We start from the raw sequence: 21,529 nt of genomic DNA, 5'->3' as shown, positions 1-21,529 counted from the left end.
AATCTCTTCCACAGGAAGCTCGGCTGGCACAGACCCTGCCTGGGGACTTTAAGAGAAGTTACACCACTCAAGGGAGATGAGCTTAACATCTCAACAGACTGGGAACAGCCCAAAAGATACCCAAAAGATAACGCCCATCAACAAAACATCAACGCCCATCAGCAAACATCAAGGAACAGCTACCCCAGACACTGCCCCCGGCACAGCTGGAGACCCCTGCTCTGGAAAAGGCTGAGAAGGAAATCAAGGAGTGTGGGCCTAATGAACATCAGAGGCCAAGCAATCCGGGGCCAACAGGAAACCAAATACTAAGAACTACCCAACTTGGAACCAATGAACAGTAAACCTACGGATTTCTATGGGTTTAGACGGCATCAAGTTGAGGAAAATTCGAGTAAAACTCGTGTGCCATGGGATGATTTTCTCTGCATACCCGGGCTATGTGTGGATGAAATGATTTCTGTTGCACATCCTGGCCAGAATAAAGTAATGCCTTGATCCTCTAACACTAAAAAGGTCGTTGGAGAGTTTTTGATCTTCCAGGAGTTTTGTTGACAAGATTATATCACTAGAATTTTTTTTCTTAATAATCCTACTCTGACATTGTATGCTGGGTTTGGGCCAGGGGTGTGAGAGTCAATTTTTAATCTTAGGGGAAGAAGTAGCAAAAATCTTTATTGGTTTAGGCGTTTTTCTGTGTATGTGTGTGCGTGGCTGTTAGTGATGGGAGAATTTTGGAATGGGTTTTTCAATGTTCACCTGTAGGCTGCATTTTGCAAAACTGGAAGAGCTTTAAAGATGACCCTTTAACTCATAAAGAGCTAAAAAAACATAAGAAAAAGGAAAAGGAAAAGGAAAAGAAAAAGAAAAAGAAAAAGAAAAAGAAAAAGAAAAAGAAAAAGAAAAAGAAAAAGAAAAAGAAAAAGAAAAAGAAAAAGAAAAAGAAAAAGAAAAAGAAAAAGAAAGCAGCTGGGGGGGAGGGCACTTGTGAGTCACCTGATGGCTGCCCTGGAGGAGAAGCTTCCTTCCAAGAAGCCAGCAGAGGAGCTTTAGAAATGCAAATTAACTCTGCTGCGGGAAGTGTGCACAATGTCCCAGGCTCTCCTTGCCTGCCACAGGAATTGGGCTGATTCCCTCTGCCCCTCACCCCAAGCTCTGCCTCCCTGCACAGACGGAATTTGCATCGCTAAAGGCAGAGCCCACACTGAGCATCTCTGACTCTGCCACAGAAATCCCTGAAGCTGCAAAGGAAAACAGCAAACGGAGAATGTTGGGAGAACTTCACTCACAAAAGCGGGAGGGAATCATCCCTCTCCCCACTCCAACATCTGCTGGCACTGTCTGTGTTATACAGGGTGGGTTTGACCACTGGGCTGCTTTTGCTGCCACAAGGTCAGCGAAATCACTTGGGAATCCAAGGATGTGATGATTTAATCAGAGAAAAGAGGTCAATTGATGCATCCCTGGATGGAGGGAGTGCCCGAAAATGGGGAAAAGGTGAACGGCCACCAGAACAAATCCTACAACACCATGGAGCAGCCCCTGGGAACCCGAACAAATTCATACCAGGTGCCAGAGAACCCACAGATCATTTCAATGCATCATTAGATTACAAGCTGTCCTCCAAATCATAACCAAGCCCACAGCTCCAGCTCCTGACCTTCTCACCCACCAATCCACTCCCATGTTTCTATTTCCTCCCTTCTTCCCTTCCTTCCTTCTCTCTTCCTCTGTCCCTCTCCTTCCTTCCTTCCTTCCTTCCTTCCTTCCTTCCTTCCTTCCTTCCTTCCTTCCTTCCTTCCTTCCTTCCTTCCTTCCTTCCTTCCTTCCTTCCTTCCTTCCTTCCTTCCTTCCTTCCTTCCTTCCTTCCTTCCTTCCTTCCTTCCTTCCTTCCTTCCTTCCTTCCTTCCTTCCTTCCTTCCTCTTTCGCTCTCTTTTTCTCTGTTCTTTCTGAATCACAGCAGAAGGGGTGAGGTGCAGACGAGGGCCAGAGCCCGAGGAGACGCGCAAGCAGGCCGGGGCAGGAGGGGTTCCCCGAGCCGCTGATCCCCCCCGCCCCGAGCAGGAGGAGCCGATCCTGGATGCCGGCAGAGGGAGCGCACAGCTCTCCTTCTCCAGGGCCTCCGGAGCTGCCACATTTCACCCTGGGATGGCATCAGATTCTCTTTCAGCAGAAGGACCAGGAGGTTGTGGAAAATTAAATGACTCAAACTGCTTTTGGCAAAGAGATGGCCAAGGAAAAGTGGGGAAACAGAGAACAGAGGAAATAAAACTTCACAGAGCCATGAATATCGGATGTTCTACAAAGTGGGGGTGCACATTAAGGGGCACATGCAGCAGGCGCATCGGGAAGTCTGTACCTTCCAAGGACCTCAGCCACGGGGGAAAGGGACACGGAGATGCGGCCGGGAAATCGGGAGAAAAAGGAGGCTGCGTCCTCCAACACTTGGACAGAGCCCACGGGAAATGCCCCGTGGCCTCTCCCTTGCTCCAGGAATAAAGTTCCTTTTACAGGACTCCTCCGGCTCCTCTGGGCACACAAACCTCTGGCCACGGGAACTTTCCCGCACACTCCCGCCGACGGGGCAGCCACCTCTGTCCTACCCACAGCAGCCGGGACGAGCCAGCGCTGCTCCGGCACCGGCTCCTGCCGAGGCAGCAGCGGCAAGGAGAGCGCGGGCAGCCGCTCCCGCAGCGCCCTCACGCCAGGGCGAACACGGCGCCCACACGGCACAACGAACCCGCCCCAGCCCCCTGCCGCCCCCTCCGCCCGCAGCCAGCGCCGAGCCCCGCCAGAACCGAGCGCGGCTCCCACCTGCGCTGGGGCCGCCTCCGAGCTCCGCCGCCGCCTCACCGGGCTCCGGCCGCCGCCGCCGCTCCCGGGCCCGCACAGACGCTCCGCCAATGGCGCCTCTGCTGCGCCACGGCCGCCCTGCCGGCGGCTCCGGGCCCGGGCTGCTCCCCGCTCCGACCAATCAGCGCGCCAGAACCACGACTGACGGCAGCACCGCCCAATCGCAGCGAGGGGCGGGCTCTGCACACGGCCCAGCCTCGCCCCGCGCTCCCAGCGCCCCCCGGGCTGCGTGAGGGGAAAGCCGCAGCTGAGGAACAGCCCTGGAACGGGCCCGGCCCGAGCCGCCATTCAGCTGGGAAGGGAAACAAAGCTCTCCGCTGCTCCCGGCCCGACTTGCCCAGCCCTGCGTGTTGGCTGCCTCCGGCTCCTTGGGAAGCCCTGCAGCCTCCCGACTCCCGCCTCTAATTCGGAGCATCAGTGCATGGCTTTGATTTCCCCGAAAAAGGGAAAACTGCCCCAAACCCCTTTGGCTGAGTGCACGAGGGGAGAGATTTGTGGCACAAAACTCCAAAAGCTCAGGGCAGGGTAATGCGAAGTAGAAGAAGACCCTTCCGAACTTCTTCCTCCCACCCCTCCCTCCTTCCAGCTCCACCTCCCACCCCGGCAGTGCAGGACACAGGGAATGGGGGCCATGCTCAGTTCATCCCCGGTGCCTTCTCCCGCTGCTCAGGGACAGGAGTCGTTCCCCTGCTGCACTCTGGGCTCCCTCCCACCAGACAGTTCTCCAGGAACTTCTCCACCCTGAGTCTGTTCCACGGGCAGCAGTCCCCTCACACTGCTGCAGCCCCGGGGGTCACTCTGCCCCGGGGTCAGTCCTGCAAGGAGAGGCTGCTCCACGGGGCCCCTCTGTCCACGGGTCTCCCACGGGGTCACAGCCTCTCCTCAGGCATCCCCCGCTCTGGTGGGGGCTCCTCCAGGGGCTGCGGGGTATCTCTGCATCTTCGTGGATTTCCAAATCTCTTCCACATTCCAAGCACTTGTGGGGCTTCTCTCCACCCTGAGGCTTCTCCATCAGCTCTGAGCTGTGGCTGGATCTCCGGCTGCCTTTCTGTCTCACGGGGGGTCTTTCCTCCTCGCAGCTCCCTGGGCTGGGTTTGCAGCCACTCCTCGTGGATCTCTTCAGTTTTTCCTCCCCGCTGGATTCCTGCATCGAGGAGCTGCTCAAAGCGGCCTCTTCCACGAGGTTCTGCCACAGGGATTTGTTCCCCCCAGTCTCCATCTGCAGCTCAGTGCCTGGGGCAGGAAGGAGAAGGAGAGGAAGGGACAGGGAGAAGGGAAAAGGAAAAGCTAGAAGGAGAGGAAGGAACAAGAAGAAGAAACCAGGGAGGAAGGAGAGGAGGAAGGAAAGTGGAAGGAATAAGGACAGAACGAGGAGAGGAAGGAGAGTGGAGAAGGAGAGGATGGGATTTGCCTCCGTGCCATAGGGAAGGGGAAGGAGATCCCCCCAGTCCGTCCCCAGCAGGACGGCGTCGGCAGCGGGGTTGTCCTGCAGCTGGGGGTGATGCTGGGCTGGGAGATGGAGCAGGAGAGAGGGGGAAAGGGGCAGTGACTTCCTCCCCACCTGCCTGGGGGTCCCGGGACATCTCCCTCTTTCTTGCAGCCTCCTTCTCCATCCGGCCATGGCTTTGGAATGACAAATCCTGTTTTCAGGGCAAAAACAAGGGGTGAGTGTGTTAGGTTGGGGGTTCCTCCAGCCCAAGTCCATCTCTAGAAGTCACCAGGCCATTGTGTCCATAAAACCCTCCAAAATATTAAGATCCAGCCACAAAAGCCCCAAAGACACAGCCCCAAAACTCCCAAAATCTTGATATACAGGAAAAACTCCTCCACAATAGGAAAATTCTGCCCTTCAAAAAACCAAACCATCAACATTTAGATCAATAAACCTTAGAAACAACAGGATTCCCTCCCTCACCCCAAAAATTTAGAAAATATCAAGATTTGGCCCAAGAGATCCAAATTCAAACAGAAAACGCCAAGATTCAGCAAAAATAACCTCTCAGGAGTTCCCTCTCTCTGGGTTTCTGGGGGTCCTGTGTATTTTGAGGTTCCCCCATATCCGGAGTTCCCGCCTTCTCTGGGCTACGAGGGGTCTGGGGAATCCCAGGGGTCCCCCCTTTCCAGGCTCCCCACTTCAGTGTCCAGGGGGTCCCTGGTTCCCCTGCTCTCCATCCTCCCCCTCCCTTCAGGCTGCAAGGGGTCCCACAGCTGCGGGATCACCCCTCTCTGCTCTTCCCACTCCGTGACTCTCGGGCTTCCCCCAAACCTGGATCTCCCAGGCAGTCCCCGAAACCGGTGTCCCTGAAACCGGTGTCCCACTCACTCTGCACTGTCACCGGGTGATCGCCACATGGTACCAGAGCCTGACCCAGGGAGACCAACCCACACGTGGGGGGAGACCCCGCATCCCCCCACCCATGGCCAGGGCTCTGCTGTGAGCCACCAGCGGGAACCCCCCCCAAAAAACCCTCCCAGGGACCACCCAAGATATTTGGGGCAAGCTTCCCCTCCCCGGTCCCCTGCAGAATGCGGGGGGGCGATGCTCTCGGGGCAGGGGGGCTGCAGATACGGGGAGCGATGGACGCACGTGCTGCCTCCTCTTCCTCCTCCTGTTCCTGCTCCCGCTCCTCCTCTATCCCTCCTCTTCCTCCCATTCCTCCTGCACTTCCTGCTTCTGCTCTTCCTCCTGTCCGTTCTCCCCCTTCTCCTTCATCCCTCCTCCTCCACCCCTGCTCCTCCTCCCCCCAGGCCCAGTGCCCACCCTTGGCCCCCTCCCCCCAAACCCATCGCATCCCATGGGAGGAGCAGGGATGGAGCTGGGGCCGGTCAGGCTGGGGCAGCGCTGGGCTCTTGGCTGCTCCCAGCTGCTGTGGGGGAAGCCAGGAAGGGGAAAAGTGAGAAGATTGTTGTGTGGAGAAAAAAGTTTGCGGCTTGGCCCCCTTTGGCCGGAGCTGGGAGATTTTGGAGAGGGGAATACAGAGATGGGTGGGGGATCCCAAGGGATTTTGGAGACAGGGTGAGGGGTTGTGGGAGCCACTTGCTGGGGGCAGTCAGGCCAGAGACCCCTGGGCTGGACTCCTGGTCTGGGCATTCCAGCTCCCATTTTCTGCTCTCTTCCTCCCTTTTTCCCACCTCTCTCAGTAATTTCCCATTGTCCCATCCACACCCCTGAGACACCCACATTCACCCGAGTCCTGCTGGCCCCCAGACCCGTGAGCTCCCAGCAGCACCAGTACCACCAGTACGGCCCCAGCTGCCAGCACACACCCCATGGCCAGCGCCAGGCAAGAGCTGCCAGCCCCAAAGCAGCCAGGCTGTGCTGTGGAGGGGTCCCCATGGCCCTGCCCCACGCGGCACTGGGAGCACCAGTCCGGACCAGTGCAGAGCACGGGTGGGCAGCATCAGAACCCATGAAAGTGGTTCCACCACAAGCCATTTAGAACCCCGAAAAGTGGTGGAAAGCATCAGGATCCTCCCAAAAAAGGCCTCACCTCCACCTCCGAAAATGACCGGGGAATCTCCCAAAGGAGTTTACAACCCCCAAAACTGGTGGAAAGCAGCAGGATCTACCCTAAAATGGGCTCCCCATGTCCTTCCCTGTGGAGCCGCACTCCAAGTGCAAGAGCCAGGTGTGTCCCCCCTCCCAGTAACACATCCCTCAGGATTGGAGGGTGCCCCAAAACCTCCTCAGGAACCGGATCCCCCAAACGTCTTCATCCCAACATGTGTCTGTCTCATTCCAGACCCCATCCCAGCCATCCTGCCTCTCCCAAATACAGTCCCGTTCTTACGGGGGCCAGAGCTGCCTCTGGGGGCGTTGGTGAGTGCAGGGGATCCTTTATCCCCCTCGTGCAGCTCCAAGCTCCCGAGGGCAAAGCCCTGGTTTCTAGGGCTGTGCCCGCTCCTCAGATCTGTCGGATTTAATACCCAAGTGTGGCCGGGACACGGCCCCGGGAGCTGCGCTAATGCCCGACGGTGCCCGGGAGGGTCTGAGGGGAGGGGAGTTCATAAGGACTCCCCCCGCACCCATCACTGCGCACGAAAAGCTTTTTTAGTGCATGGCAGCGATTTTTCGTGGTTTCTGGGCTCGGCGGGGCCGAGGCGGCGGCAGCGGGAGCCGCGGGGCCCGGCCCGTGGGGGCGGCCGGAGGTGAAAAGTGCGCGGCGACCCCAGCGCGGTGCCCGAGGGCTGAGCGGAGCTGGTCGGGAACAACCCCCGGAACCCCCCGGTGCCCGAGGGCTGAGCGGAGCTGGTGGGGAACAACCCCCGGAACTCCCCGGTGCCCGAGGGCTGAGCGGAGCTGAGGGGAACCCCCCGCTCGTCTCCGCCGCTCCAAGCCGCTTTCCCGGCTCCGGCTGCCGCCGCCGCCCGGCCCCGGCGCGGTCCCGCGCGGTCGCCGCTCGAGGCGCAGCTGGAGGGGCTCGATCCGGGCCGCGCCCCGCCCGTCCCTCGCTGCGCCTCCTTCAGAGACTCGGGGCGGCCGAGATCACTCGGGGCGGCTCCAGGAGACCGCAGAACTCCCCCCGGCTGCGGCTCTTTCGGTGACACGGGGCGGCCGAGAGCCCCCGGTGCTGCCCCGGCGGTCCCTCGGTGCGGCTCTTTCAGTCACGGGCAGCGGCCACTCCCGGTGCGGGGTTTTTGTTATTTTTTTATTCTGTTCTCTAGAGTTTAGTCCTTTCTCACCTCCCATCCCAAGCCCCTCCAGTGCGGCTTTTTCACCACCGTCACCTCTCGTCGCTCTCTCGGTGCAGCTCTTCAGTGACTCGGGGCTGCGGAGATCCCCGGGTGAGGCTCTTTCATTGCATTTTATTCTATTCTCTCTATTGTTTTTTCTATTCTCACCTCTCACCCTCCTCGGCGCTGCCCTTCTGGCCACACCCGACAGCGCCCGTCCCGCCGTGCGGCTCTCGAGTGACACCGGGCGCCGCGGACATCCCGGTGCAGATTTTTATTCTATTTTACTCCATTCTCTGGATTTTATTCTACTCACCCTCCGCCCGTCCCTCGGTGCAGCTCCTTCAGACGCGGGCGGGGGAGACGCCTCTCGGTGCGGCTCTTTGGTTGTATTTTATTCTCTTCTCTGTATTTCCTTTCGTTCCCAGCTCGCCCGTCCCGCGGAGCGACTCCTTCAGGGACCCGGCGCGGCACAAACCCCTCGGGGCGGCTCCAACAGAGCCCCGCCCGCCGCCGCTCCCCGAGGCCTCCCCGCTGCTCCCCGGCCATCGGACATCGCAGGCCGACCCGGCCCCTTCTTCCTCTTCCTCTTCCTCTTCCTCTTCCTCTTCCTCTTCCTCTTCCTCTTCCTCTTCCTCTTCCTCTTCCTCTTCCTCTTCCTCTTCCTCTTCCTCTTCCTCTTCCTCTTCCTCTTCCTCTTCCTCTTCCTCTTCCTCTTCCTCTTCCTCCTCTTCCTCCTCCTCCTCCTCCTCTTCCTCCTCCTCCTCTTCCTCTTCCTCCTCTTCCTCTTCCTCCTCCTCCTCTTCCTCCTCCTCTTCCTCTTCCTCCTCCTCTTCCTCTTCCTCTTCCTCTTCCTCCTCCTCTTCCTCTTCCTCTTCCTCTTCCTCTTCCTCTTCCTCTTCCTCTTCCTCTTCCTCTTCCTCTTCCTCCTCCTGCCGGGATTCAGCCCCCGCCGCCGCCCGGCTCCTTCTGCCGCTCCTGCCCGGCACGAAGCGGCGCTGCCGCTGACGGGGCCGGAGCGCGGCTGCCCCGCGACTGCCCCGCGCCTCGGGGCCGGGCCGGGGAGTGACCGCACGGCTGCGGAGGGACCCCCGCTGGACACGGCAAGGATTCCTGTCCCTCAGGGGGAAGCACGGACTCACCGAAACTCCCATCCCTTCTCCGTGCGCCGCTGGCCAGAGGAGGGAGGGGGGATTGCTCTGGAGTTTCACATTCAATCCTTACAAAGCAGAGTCACAGACGGAGCTCCGCTTTCAGCTTCAAACGAGGGAATCCAACGGGAGCGCTGGCGCTTCTGTAACCTCTCAAACTGTTCCTTGATACTCGACACTTTAGTTCTGGCCATAGGAAGCCCTTCAGTAGCAATGTCTCTCCCAGCCACTGGTTTCTGGCTCACACCCAGCTCGCAGCTCGGACAAGAAACCCAAAGTCCCAGGAGAAGAAGCTCTGCTGTTACTTTCTTTATTCAGAGTTCTTTTTATTATATTTTAGATATCATCTATATTTTACTGGATTTTTTTTCTTTTTCTAAAATCTCGTGTTTATTCTCTCTTTGCCCCCTCCAGCCCTTGTCCCCCTCCCGGAGGTTTGTGGAGCACTGCTGTCCCTCAGCCCTTCCTGCCCCGGCACCCGCGGCCGCTCCGGTGCCCTCAGGCCCCGGCTGGAAGCAAAACCACAAAACCCTCTGGAAAGGAAGCTGGGCTGGGGGAAAACCCTGCAGGGGGGATTGAACCCCAACACAGCGATTGCTGAGAGTTGGAGATTCCAAACGCTCCAAGGGGCCCGAGGGAACCGCGCTGCGGCCTCGGGGCCTCCCTGGGGCACCGCGGGGACCCCCGAGCAGGGCGACTCTTCCCGCCCCTCAAAATCCACAGCTTTGGGTCAGCTGAGGAAAAGAGCTGGAAAAAGGGGCTGGAAAAGGGCTGGAGCCCGAGGGGACCCCTCAGCCATGGCCCGGAGCAGCCGCAGGAAAATGCCCCGGAAACCAAGGAAATCGATGGAAGTAATGAGGAATTTTGGAACTCTTCCCGCTGCTGTTTCCAGAAGGTCCCGGCTGGGTCCTGCCGGGAGGAGCCGGGGGTGGGGAGGGGCTTCAGGGCTTAATTGGGGAGAAAAGTTGAATTGGGGCAAGGAAACTTTAATGGTGGGGAGAAAATGTGAATGGAGGGGATTTGAATGGGAGGGGATGATTTGAACTGGGCAGAGAAAATGAAGTGGGGGAGGAGCCCCCCAGCCCTCAGCTGTGCCCCGAAGGTGCTGCCAGCGGTTCCCCTGCTCCCACCCCCCGGGCTGGGGGCGTGGAGCTGCTGCTGCTCCCCGGGAATGCCACGGGATAAAAACTCCACTCAAGCTTTTATGTTCCCAGTCACTCCCAATAAGATCCCAGTTGCCCACAACATGGTCCCAGTTGTTCCCAGTCATGCCCTGTATGGTTCCTTTCACTCTCAGTCCCTCCCAGTAGAGTAAGGTAGGGCCCCAGTCACTTCCAGTATGAACCCAGTCACTCCTAGTCAGTCCCTCTATGATGCCTTTTGTCCCCATCATGGTCCCAGTTGCTCTAAGCATGATCCCAGTATGTGTCCAGTCACCCCCAGGATGATTCCAGGTAACTTCCCAGTATGAGTCTGGTTTGATTCCTGTCACCCCCAGTATGATCCCAGTCACTCCCAGATGCTCCCAGCACTAGGCCAGTCACTGCAACATGACCCTGTCACTCCCAGTATGATCCCAGTATGACCCCAGTATGGGCCAGCTGCTCCCAGGATGATCCCAGTTGCCCCCTGCATCTTTCCAATTGCACCCTTTCACCACCACTGTGGTTCCAGTCACTCCCAGTACAATCCCAGTCATTCCTAGTATGATGCAAATCACTCCCAGTATATCCTAGCAGCACCAATTGGGCCTCAGCATGTTCCCAGTAGCCCTCAGTGTGGTCCCAATATATCCCAGTATAATCCCTGGTGCTGCAAATCTGGCCCTGCCCAGTCCTGATCCTGGTCCCAGTGTATCCTCCTGTCCCATTCTGTCCCAGTCCATCCCATTCTGTCCCAGTCCATTCCGGTCCCTTCCCAGCAGCCGCTGCCGTTTCCCGGATCCTTCTGCCCTCCCCCCCCCAAAGCTGCCCCCCGGCCCCCCAAGATGCTGATGGGGATCGGGGGCTTCGTGTTGGGCTTCGTCTTCCTGGCGCTGGGGCTCGGCTTCTACCTGCGCAAGCAGGTGATGGGAGGGGCCCGGGGGTCGTGTCCCCCCTTCACCGGAGCTCTGTGCTCCCTCCGGGGCCCCCCAGCCGGGTGTCACCCCCTTTGCTCTGCCCACAGAGCTCCTGAGCAGCCGGCGGCCGCAGCCCCTCCCCGTGGCCTCGGGCCCGGCCGGGACCCTCGCCCCATCCCCGCGATGATTTTGGGGGGTCGTGTGTCCCCCCAGCCTCGCTGTCACTCTGCCCCTGCCCGGCTGCTCCCAGTGTTCCCAGTTCGCCCCGGTCCCGTTTATTGGGCAACAGTGGGAAGGGACTTTGGGGGATCCCGCGGGGGGACCAGGAGTGGGAGGGGCAGAACCGGCCCCAGGATGGATCGGGAATGGGGACCCCCGTGTGTCACCCCTGTTTCATCCCCCCCGGGGGGTCCTTGGGAGGCACCTGAACCCCAAATCGGCACCCAGCGAACCCCAAAGGCGCAGAGACCCCCCCTAAGCCGCCCCACAGCCCCCAACGACCAACCAAAATTCCCCGCGAGTATCAGATAATCAGAGCAGGCGTTGAACAACCTTCAGCCAATCAGAGCGCGCGGCGCTGGTGACTCACCAGTTGCCAGGCAGACCCGCAGCGCTCAGCGCTCCCCACCCGGACCCCACCTGCGCCCCCCCCTCCCCCCCCCCCCCCCCCGCCAGGGGAATTTGAGGAGGGGGCGCGTGGGGGGCGCCCAGGCCGGGCCCAGAGCCCAGCGCTGCCCCAGCCCGACCTGTCCCGGCTCCATCCCGGCTCCTCCCGCGGGATGCGGCCGCGCTGGGAAAACGGGGGACCAAGGGTGGGCGCTGGGCCCGGGGGGAGCAGGAGAAGGGATGGGAGAGGAGGAGAAGGAGAAGGAGGCACCTTTTAATGATATTTTATTGAGTCTCATTTTTTAGAGACCAGGATCAATACTCCCCGGCCGTCAGGGCGAGTCCCTCAGGGCTGCGGGGCCCTGCTGCCGGCTCACCCCGTGCCAGCCCAGCGCCAGCGCTCAGCGGGGCTTTGGCTTCCCGTGCCCTTTCCCGTGTCCCCAGCCCAGCGTCACCACCCCCGTGTCCCCAGGTCGTGTCCCACCCCTCCCTCCCTCCCGCATTGTCGAGACACGGAGGATGAGAATTTCCCCACCATCCACCCCAAAGGTTCCCCCGAGGCCATTTCCTCTCGTGCTTTCCCTTGGCAGCAGAGCCCCACCCCTCCTGGCTGCCCCCTCCTGTCAGGGACTTGGAAAGAGCCAGGTCGCCCCTGAGCCTCCTTTCCTCCAGGCTCAGCGCCCTCAGATCCCTCAGCTGCCCCTCAGAAGTCCTCCAGAGCCTTCCCCAGCTCCATTCCCATCTCTGGACGTGCTCCAGCCCCTCCATGTCTTTCTTGAAGTTTGAAGCCCAATCGCTGCCCTGTCGCTGCAGGTGCCAAAACCCCAGGGAGACTCCTTGGAAATGGGGGTAGAGAGGAGCCCTTCAAAGGGAAACGTGTGCAAAACTGCTGCCAATGGCCGAGCGGGTTTGGTGTGGCTGCGGGAGCAAGAGATGCTCCGGGACTCCGCCTCGGCCCCGGAGCGGAGCGGCCCGTGCTGCCCCGGGGCGCGCGGGGCTCGGCCGTGGGGCGCGCGGAGGGGAACGGACACACGGGCACCGGACACACGGACACGCGGACAAACGCTCCCAGCGCTTCAGCGGCAGCAGCGGCAGCAGCGGCAGCAGCGGCAGCAGCGCAAAAGCAGCGAGTCCACGAACCCTCTGCGTCCCTTCTCCTGCTCCTCCTCTCCCTCTCCCAGTGTCTCGCACCCTCTCCCGCTCTCCCTTTGGTTCCCCAACCCCCCCTCCCGCGGCCTCCCTCTCCCCAGGCCCGGCCGGGCCATGCCCCCGGCCCGCCCCCGGCCCCGGGCGGGGCTGCCCCCTCCCCGCCCCCGGGCGTCCCGCCGCGGTCCCGCCTCCGCCCGGCTCTCGCCGTCCTGGCTGTGGCGCTGCTGGGCGGGCATCAGTGCCTGGCTCCTGGGCACCATCGCCAGCCCCTGGCTCCGGCTGGCCCGACCCCGAGCCCGGCCCCGGCCTCGGCTCCTCCCGGGGCCCGCCGGGGACACAGGCGGCGCGGCCGCTCCCGCCGCCTCCGCAGCGTCTTCCCCGCTCCGAGCTCCGCCGCTCTTGAGCGCGGCCGCCGGCCCCGAGCCGCCGGTGGCCCCTCCAAAAGAGCCAACATGTGGGGATGGCCGGCCCGGGGCGGTTGAGCGACGCTCGGGGGCCGTTCCTGGCCCCGGGCCGAGCGCTGACGGCCGCGTCTGGCGGGCACGGAAGGCGCAGCAGGGCCTGAAGGAGCGCTACCGGCTGGGTTCGCTGCTGGGGCGCGGCGGCTTCGGCAGCGTCTTCGCGGCCACGCGGCTCTCGGACGGCGCCCCGGTGAGTGGCGGGGCCGGCGGCGGGCGCAGGAGGCGGGGGGCAAAGGAGGAGGAGAAGGAGCATGGGGCTGGGCACGGCGGGCGGCGAGCTCAGCCCGCTGCTCCCCTTGCCTTGCAGGTGGCCATCAAACGGGTGCCGCGGAACCGCATCGGCCATTGGGGCGAGCTGGTGAGTGAGCGAGGGGCAGCGGGAGAAGCCGGGGCGCGACGGGCGGGGATGAGCCGAGGCCCGGCAGGGTGGAAGCCGCCAGAACGCCTCGAGGGAGAGCGGCCGTGGGGCCAGCGGAGCGCGCAGAGCGTCCCCGGCTGGCTGAGGGCTTCCCGAGCCCCGGCACGGCATCAGCCCCGCTGACGGCACCGTGCTCCTCCCGCAGCCCGACGGCACCCGAGCACCACTGGAGATCGTGCTGCTGGACAAGGTGTCCACTGGCTTCCCTGGCATCGTCCAGCTCCACGAGTGGCTGGAGCTCCCCAACAACGTGGTGATGGTGCTGGAGCGCCCGGAGCGGTGTCAGGACCTCCTTCGCTTCATTCGGGCACGGGGCTTCCTGTGCGAGGAGGTGGCGCGGCACCTGTTCCGCCAGGTGCTGGAGGCCGTGCGGCACTGCACCAGCTGCGGGGTCCTGCACCGGGACATCAAACCGGAGAACATCCTGGTCGACCTGGCCACTGGGCAGGCCAAACTCATCGACTTTGGCTGTGGCACCTACCTGCAAGCCGCAGCCTACACCAGCTTTGCAGGTGAGCCCACGCAGGGGGAGGCTCCTGGTAGCGGCATCTCACAGCCCAACATCTCACAGCCCAACATCTCACAGCCCAACATCTCACGGCCCAACATCTCACGGCCCAACATCTCACGGCCCAAGCCGGCTGTGGCAGGGGGGATTCTCCCTTTTGCTGCCAGTCATGGCAGCTGGAGTCTTCAGCTGAGCTGCTTTTGAGCGGCGCTGGCTGAGGGGCCATCTTCCAGCCCTGCTGGCAGCCTTTGCCAGCCGCTCTGCCCAGGACTGGTGCTGGGGCTGGGGCAGCCAGCGCCACAGAAACACGCGTGGGTGAGGGTAGCAGAGGGGGGGGCCAGAACCTGTGCTCCAGCCCGTTTGGTGTGCAGGCGAGACAGGGCTCGGACTGCTCTGCTGCCCGTGCCTGCCTTGGCTCAAGGATGGTTTCTGGGGCAGTGCAGGCAGGGAGGATGAAAGCGTGGTTTTTCCCCAGCACCAAGTGGGTTTTTCCTTTGCATGGAATGCTCGGGCCTTGCCAGGGCTTCCGCTGCCCTCTTGCAACACCAGCGGCTTCTTTTCCAACCCCCAGTTTGTACACAAGTCCCAGGTGCTGGCAAGAGGGCAGCGGGTCACGCCGCGTGCCGCTGCTGCGGCCCCCGCATGCCCAGGGATGCTGGGGCGAGGCTCTGGGAGCAGGCAGCGTCCCCCTGAAGAACTCCATCTCTATTCCATAGGAACACCATCCTACAGCCCTCCGGAATGGACCCAGTTCGGCTGGTACTACGGCGAGGCAGCGACCGTCTGGTCCCTGGGCATCGTGCTGCACCAGATGGTCTGCGGGGAGCACCCTTTCAGGAGGGGCTGGAACAGCACCTGAGGCCGGCTCTCGCTCCCACGACGGCTCTCTCCAGGTGGATCCTCGTCTCTGCAGCACGGGGGGAATAGCAGTGCTGGGAGACAGCAGCGGGCTCAGGAGCATCCCACACTGGCAGCTGCTGAGGAGGTGGCAATGTCCTGCTCTCCTGCTTTCCTCCAAAAGAAAGAATTGATGGCAAAGTTTAGGCACAGCCCTGTTTAGGCACACACAGCACGGCCTGGCCATGGCAAGAGTGGGGCAAAGCGGACAGGAGCCTTCTGCAACTGACTGGTGCTTTCTGCTTTCTGTCCGCAGAGTGCCAGAATCTCATCCGACGGTGTTTATCCGTGCTGTCCTCGGAAAGGCCCTCATTAGAAGACCTGTCCTGTGATCCTTGGATGCAGGATATTCGCGTGCCATAGGAGAAGGGAGAGAGCCACACGCACGCTTTGACCCAGGGAGCCGGTAAGTTCCAGCTGCACACGCGCCTTGGCAAGAAGCAGCAAAGAAAGGCAGAGATTTTGTCCTGCCTGAATCGCTGCGCAGGGCTCCTCAGCTGGGCACGCGCAGCCCTGCTGCTGGAGCTGAGCTGCTCTTCCCAGCACTGGTGGCCCCCACGCCAGCTGCTTTTGCTTGTCCTGCTTCAGCGACAGCCGGGGCTCTGGGCAGAGCGCTGACAGCCTGCTCCAGCCCCAGGGAAGAAGGAGCCCCTGGAGAAGCTGTGCCAGGTGCGGCTGCTGCTGCTGGAGACATGGAGGGTGACATCAAGGATGACAAGCTCTTCCTCCACCTGGCAAGCTGAAGATGATGGACTTCAATTGTGGCACCTTCTCCAAAGCCAGGCTCCACAGCGAATTTGCAGATGAGTCCACACGCAGGGGGATGCTCCCAGATTTGTGCATTGCACAGCTTGGCCGGGAAGCAAAAGTTTCCCCCTTTGCTGGGGCGGTTGCAACCAATTCTTCAGTCGGCTGCCAAGCTGCTTTTTGGCAGGGCTGGGGGGATGGGCTGGGCTGGTTTTGAACTGGGAGTCTGCTCCTGGCCCTGCCAACAGCCCCCAGCACCCACCGTGGCCGGCGCTGGGGCTGGGGCTGGGGCAGCCAGCCCGACACAAACAAAGCCCCATGGTGGGAGCAGAGGTTGGACACCAGAAGCTGTGCATGGGCTGCTTTGCTCTGCAGGCAAGGAAGGGCTTGGGCTGCTCCACTGCCCTTGTTGGCTTTGGGCTCAGCATGACTTTTGGGGGCAGTGCAGGGGGAAGGCAGAAAGCGTGGGCTGCCCTGGCCTGTGGGTGGGTTTTTCCCTCGCATGGCGGGCTTGGGCCTTCCTCAAGGCCCCAGCAGAGAGGACATTTTTTACCTTTTTCTTTGTTTTCCCATTTTGTCTGTAATCTCTTTTCATTGATTTATGGTTTGTTTTTCCAAAGGAAGCGTTCTAGGTGCTGTCTGGTCCAGGTGGCGAAGTGCTTGGGAGCAGCTGTGGCGTGGGTGGGACGTGCCCTTGGAGAAGGGCTGAGGACACCGTTTGGGAGCAGCTTTTCTTCTGGCGGCGGGAGGCGTGAGGTGGGTGCCCGTCCTCTTGGCACGGCTGGGATAAGGGCTTTTGGGAGACGGCAGCGAGCGCAGCAGCATCCCGCTCTGGGCAGCTGCTGAGGAGGTGGCTGTGCCACGGCCGGCTGCAGGCTGGGCACGTGTCCTGCCCTCCTGCTCTCCTGCCAGAGGCAGCAATGCTGGGCAGCTTTGGGCAGCGCTCTGAGCGCGGCCAGCACGGCCTGGGCACCGCGGGCGGCTGGGACAAGGGGGACGGGAGCCTTCAGCTGACGGGCGCTTTCTGCTTTCTCTCCTTGCAGCCGGGCTCTGGGGATGCTGAGGCTGCTCTGGGCTCCGCCAGGGCTCTGCTGCGGCTCAGCCCCGGGGCCACGAGAAGCCAATGAAGAAACGCCGTGACCTGCAGCAGAGACGTCCTTGAGCAGCTCGGCAGTGCAGCTCAAGTTTGCAGAGCGTGCACCTCCGGGGGAAAATATGACACCCCCCCAATAACAAACTTGTTCAGTAACTTCTGAAATGAAATCAGTCTGGGATGACCCCCAATGCCATTTTTCAGCTTGCTCAAGCTGAAGCTCAGCCTTTCTCTGAGCAGTTCTCTCCCCCACCTGCCTTTTGCTCCACAAGTGCTCCCTCTCTCCCCCAGTGAATTCCCAGCTCACCGCAGTCCCCATTGCACTGTAGCCTTCCTTGATGCCCCTGGCCACGAGGAAGAGTGAGCCCCAGGTTTAGGGAGTCATGTTGTCACTGGCTGAAGAACAGCAATGTCTCAGAGGTCTGGTGAGATTTGGGGGTCATTCAGAGCTGCTCTCCAGGCCTCAGCTCTGCTCACTGCTGGGTTCCCACTCCCTTTTCCTCGTTCTTCACAGAGCAGGATGAGCTCTGGGAATGCCCTTGACCCTCGCCACTCTTCCCAGCCCAGCCACCCAGCCCAGTTAGGCTTAAGCTGGAGCTTCTCTGTCTCCTCTGGCACCCCAGTGCAGTCCCCTCTGCGGGGAGCAGCAGCCCCAGAGCGCAGCACACAGCAGTGCAGGCCGCACCTGGAGCAGCTCCCTGCAGCCATGGCCTGGCTCTTTGTGGCAACCAAATGCTCCCTGTGTGCAGCTGTCCCTGGAGGATGGCCCCAGGGCAGAGCCCAGCCGGGCTCCCACTGCATCCCCTGGAGCCTGGGGCAGACAGCGCTGGCAGAGCTGAGGTTCATGGTGAGCACCCAGAGCTGTGGCTCGCAGTCGCTGTTTGCAAGCGTTGTGATCTCATCTCCTGCAACCTGTGGGGAAAACGAGCTGTGCAGCCAGGCCAGCGCTGCCCCTCTGGGCAGGGACGAGGCTGAAGGCCTTTCCTGTTGCCGAGGAGGCGGCATTAAGCCTTAGCGGGGCCTGGCAGCTGTGGAGCCAGATCTCGCCCGCTGTCCGGGACTCGCTGCCCACCAACTGCCCCCACCCGCCGCGCTCCATTCTGCAGGGACAGAAGGCTCTGGCTGTGCGAGGGTTTCCATCACGTCTGTGTACCCGTGGCTGTGGAACGCACATAGAGAGGGAAAGTGTCAGTCCCGGTGCTGGCACACTCCTTCCTTTCCATACAGGACACGTCCCTGCGCACCCCGTGTGCGGATCTATTCAAAGGAGAGGCGTGGATAGAGATTTCCCACAGAGCTCTGACTCTGGCGGAACTCACCTTGTCAGCCAGCAGCCAGGGCATTTGTTTCCCAGCTCTGTGTCAGTCGGTGCCCCAGAGCTGAAGGGAGCAGCATTTAGAAGCAGTTTCCAGATTTCTAGGCAGGCAGTGGAGCTGACAAGCATCCGTGCAACTTGCCGTGTTCCTCGGGAGGGGCTGCTGCTTCTTTGGGAATACGGCACAATGGAGACATGAGACTTGGAAAAATCCCAGCTCTCTGTGGATTTGTGCAGGAGGGGGAGCAGCAGAAACACTTTGTGCCTGCTTGTGGGGACACAAGGTCCAAGGAGCGGGGCTGGCAGAGGGTGACCTGGGCTGCTGGCAGCTCAAGTCCCGTGTGTTGCGTCTGCCTGAGGGAAAGTTCACGGGCCTTCCAGGGCTGTGCTTTGCATTGGTAGCTGGACGGGTGCTGGTAACAGAGCGGTGTTCTGGCTACTGCCCAGCAGCGCTGTCCCTCTGCCATTCCTTCCCCCATCAGAGGGGATGGGAGTGGGCAGGATCCTGGCAGGGGACACAGCCAGGCCAGCGGACCCAAATCAGCCAAGGGGATGTTCCAACCATATGACCCAGATCAGATGTATAAAGCAAAGGGAGAGAGGAGGAAGGGCAGCTTTTCCCCCACAAGCTGAAGTTTCCCTGAGTGTTCCAGTTCCAAACTCTTGACCCTTTTTGGAGGCATAACGTTCTCACCCCGTAGTCTTCCAGTCATCCTCGAGTTGTAGAATTTTAGAGCAGTCAAATTAATCAAGTTCACATTTTCTAGATATTGCTGTGTCATTTCCTTGATATCCATATGAGAGGGGACACAGTGATGGATGGGTTTGCATGGGAGCTGCAGAGCCCTGGAATGGAGAGCCTGAGTGTCCCAGCAGGATTTGCAGGAGTGTGGAGGGCAGCTGGAAAGAAGATGGTGGGCAATATTCTCCTGCCTCCATCTTCCAAGGAAGCTTTGATTCAGTCACTGTCTACACCATGCCATGGGGCCTCCAGAGGCCCAGGGAGGTGTCTGGGTGGCCCCAGAAGGCGCTTGCAGGACCCTGGGGCAGCAGGGAAGGGGCAGGAGCATCCCTGTGGTGCTGGGAGAGACACCCAGAGGGGGCCACCCCTGGGGCCCAGGCAAGAGCTGCATTCAGGCAGCCAAATTCATGCAGGGTCTGCCCGGGCACCGCCAAGGACCAGTCCAGTGAGCTCCTGTCCTCTTTCACCTCTTTGTATTTTCTTTGTATTTCTTTGTATTTATTTCTTTGTATTTATCCTTATTATTATCTTTGTATTTGTTGACCCTCAAAATGCCACTAGAAATCATTTTCCCTCAAAATAAATACTGACTTATTTTAGTGTGCTGCTTTGGACAAATTTGGAGGAAAATATCCTCTGACAGAAGGCAGGTTACACCCAGCCCTCTCCCACCAGGTCTGGGAAAAAAATATTTTCCTCTGAGGAAAGTGAAAGAGAAAAAGAACCTATTTATTTAACAAACACACAGCAAAAGGATAATAATGCTGAATACTAAAAGCTCTCGCTGTGGAGAGAAACCTGGGAAGATTTCAGAGTCCTTCTGTAGGTGTGCTCTCTCTCCTCCTCCTTGGAGCTGGGTTGGTGTCCTCCAGGGCCTCGGTGGAAAATTCTCCCGGTGTGTTCTGATGTTGAAACAGTCCAGAACAGAAGAAGGGAAAAAGCCCAAGTCCCAGGAAAACAAACTTCAACTCTCCGTCTCCCTCCGGAGAAAAGGAGCCGAAAGCGCGCTGGAAAGCAAGCAGGGCGCTCCCTCCGCTCTTCTCGCTGCCGCAGCAGAACGCAGAGGAGTGTGTGTCTGTGTCCTTGAACAACCGCTTTGAAAAGTTCGCTCGGTGTTTTCTCTCTCGCCCGTCGGGCTCACTTTAAAGGCACAGAAAGGCACAGGATTGATTTCTGGGCAGAGAGCAGCGATAGGGGATACACATCATAAAGTCACCCCCAGACAGGAATGTACGCAGTTGGAGAGCTCTACAGTCCTGTGTCTTTGGTTCCAAGGGTATGGAAGTGTCGATGGGTCCTTTGGTAATCGCACAGTTCTGGATCGGTTCCTGCCGGGTGGAGCCATTTTTATACAGAAGTCAGTGTATTCACACAGCACAGATTGTTGTGTTTTCCTGTGTATCAATTTCTGTGTAAACCTGCATCCCGTTGTACAGTTTTATCGATGTATGAATTTCTGTGTAAAGCTGCGTGGCCTTGTAGAGTTTGGTTCAGGCTCTGTGGGTGTTGAGAGAGTGCGATGGATGTTTGGCTTTCTCTCCAGACGTGTATCTGTACAGGTACCACCGTGTGACCCATCAGACATTTAACTGTGTGAACCAAAAGGGATCTTTGTATCTTTCCATATGGTCAGCAGAGATGGAACAATCTGCAGGAAGCTCGTAACAGAATGTTGGGGTTTTGGGAGTTCTCCTGGGGTTTTTTTCTGTTAAAGGAATTTTCCCCATACATGTGGCCATGGGGACAAATTACTGGGTGCTTCAGAAAAACAAAAGTCCTGGCCATAGATGGAGGGGTGCATCTTGCTACTCGTTTTTTCACCTGGCTGTGTGGGCAGTCAGTCCCTGGCGTTTTGGATGACGGAGAGAGAGGCTGCTTCTTTGGCTGCTTTCCTTCTACTGGAGAGACCCCGGGATTCCCAAGCCCGCCTTCCCTGCCCCACTGGGAGCCAGGCTGCGGCTGCCCTGCCCCTGCCATTGCTTCAAGCCTTCACTGCTCTGTAGGCCTGCTCTCCCTGCCTGCCGAGACCTCCGGGGGTTCCCACCGCAGCTCCAGAATTTTGATACATCTTGTCTGCCACCCAGGATTTGTGCTCATCCCTGCCATTCCAGCCTGCCTTTCCAGCCTGCTGTTCCCGAGGGTCCGGCCAGACACCAGGATCGGCTGCCCAGGGGGTTTTTGAAATCTTTGTTCCATCCCTTCCCCGGGATCCCAGGCCACCAGTGCCGCGTGCTCCCCGAGCTCGCTCCGGAGCGCCCCCTGCAGCCGCGGGGGAACCATCGCACCTGCCCTGCTCACCGGGAGCCGCCAGCGCCCCTGCCGGCTGCGAGCGGAACTGCACCCGAGGGGAAAGGGCCTGACAGCCGAGAAGGCTGGGACTGGGTTTGTGATTCTTTGCTGTTACTGCCATAGTTATTGCTGTTTGTTTGACTGGTTATACACATACAGATATATATTAGTAAAGAACTGTTATTCCTGTTCCTCATATCTTTGCCTATAAAGCTCCTTAATTTCAAAATTATAATGATTCAGAGGGAAGGGGGTTGCAATTTTTTTTTCTTCCATTTCAGTCTGCCTTCCTTGGCAGACACCTGTCTTTCAAACCAAGGCACTGGGAGCAATTGGGACCACAGTGGGGGCAAATACAATCATACAGGGAGTGACTGGGTTCATACTGGAAATGACAGGAGCCACACTGGACTCTTATGGAGAGTGAAAGCAACCATCCTGGGTGTGACTGGGAGCCACTGGGACCATGCTGCGGGCAACTGGGATCTAATTGGGAGTGACTGGGACCATACTGAAAACAGTGGGAGTGACTGTAAGCGACCGGGATGATGCTGGGAGTGACTGGG

At 59.7% G+C, this 21,529-nt stretch overlaps 1 protein-coding gene and 1 pseudogene across 1 annotated transcript; one reads left to right on the top strand and one right to left on the bottom strand.

The window, feature by feature from the left end:
* Positions 1-21,529, bottom strand: part of LOC138102437 (uncharacterized) — a 705,988-nt pseudogene that overhangs the window by 299,749 nt on the left and 384,710 nt on the right.
* Positions 13,527-15,140, top strand: LOC138102403 (serine/threonine-protein kinase pim-1-like; the record flags this gene model as incomplete). Its single annotated transcript, XM_069000114.1, has 3 exons — positions 13,527-13,884; positions 14,597-14,710; positions 15,034-15,140. Coding segments are annotated over 3 exons (579 nt in total), but the record flags the coding sequence as incomplete, so codon positions are not given.

Source organism: Aphelocoma coerulescens, unplaced genomic scaffold (genome assembly GCF_041296385.1).
Source record: "Aphelocoma coerulescens isolate FSJ_1873_10779 unplaced genomic scaffold, UR_Acoe_1.0 HiC_scaffold_75, whole genome shotgun sequence".
In the NCBI taxonomy this organism is placed as follows: Eukaryota; Metazoa; Chordata; class Aves; order Passeriformes; family Corvidae; genus Aphelocoma; species Aphelocoma coerulescens.
The sequence above is the reverse complement of the archived record's forward strand: the minus strand, read 5'-3'. Positions and strand labels throughout refer to the sequence as shown.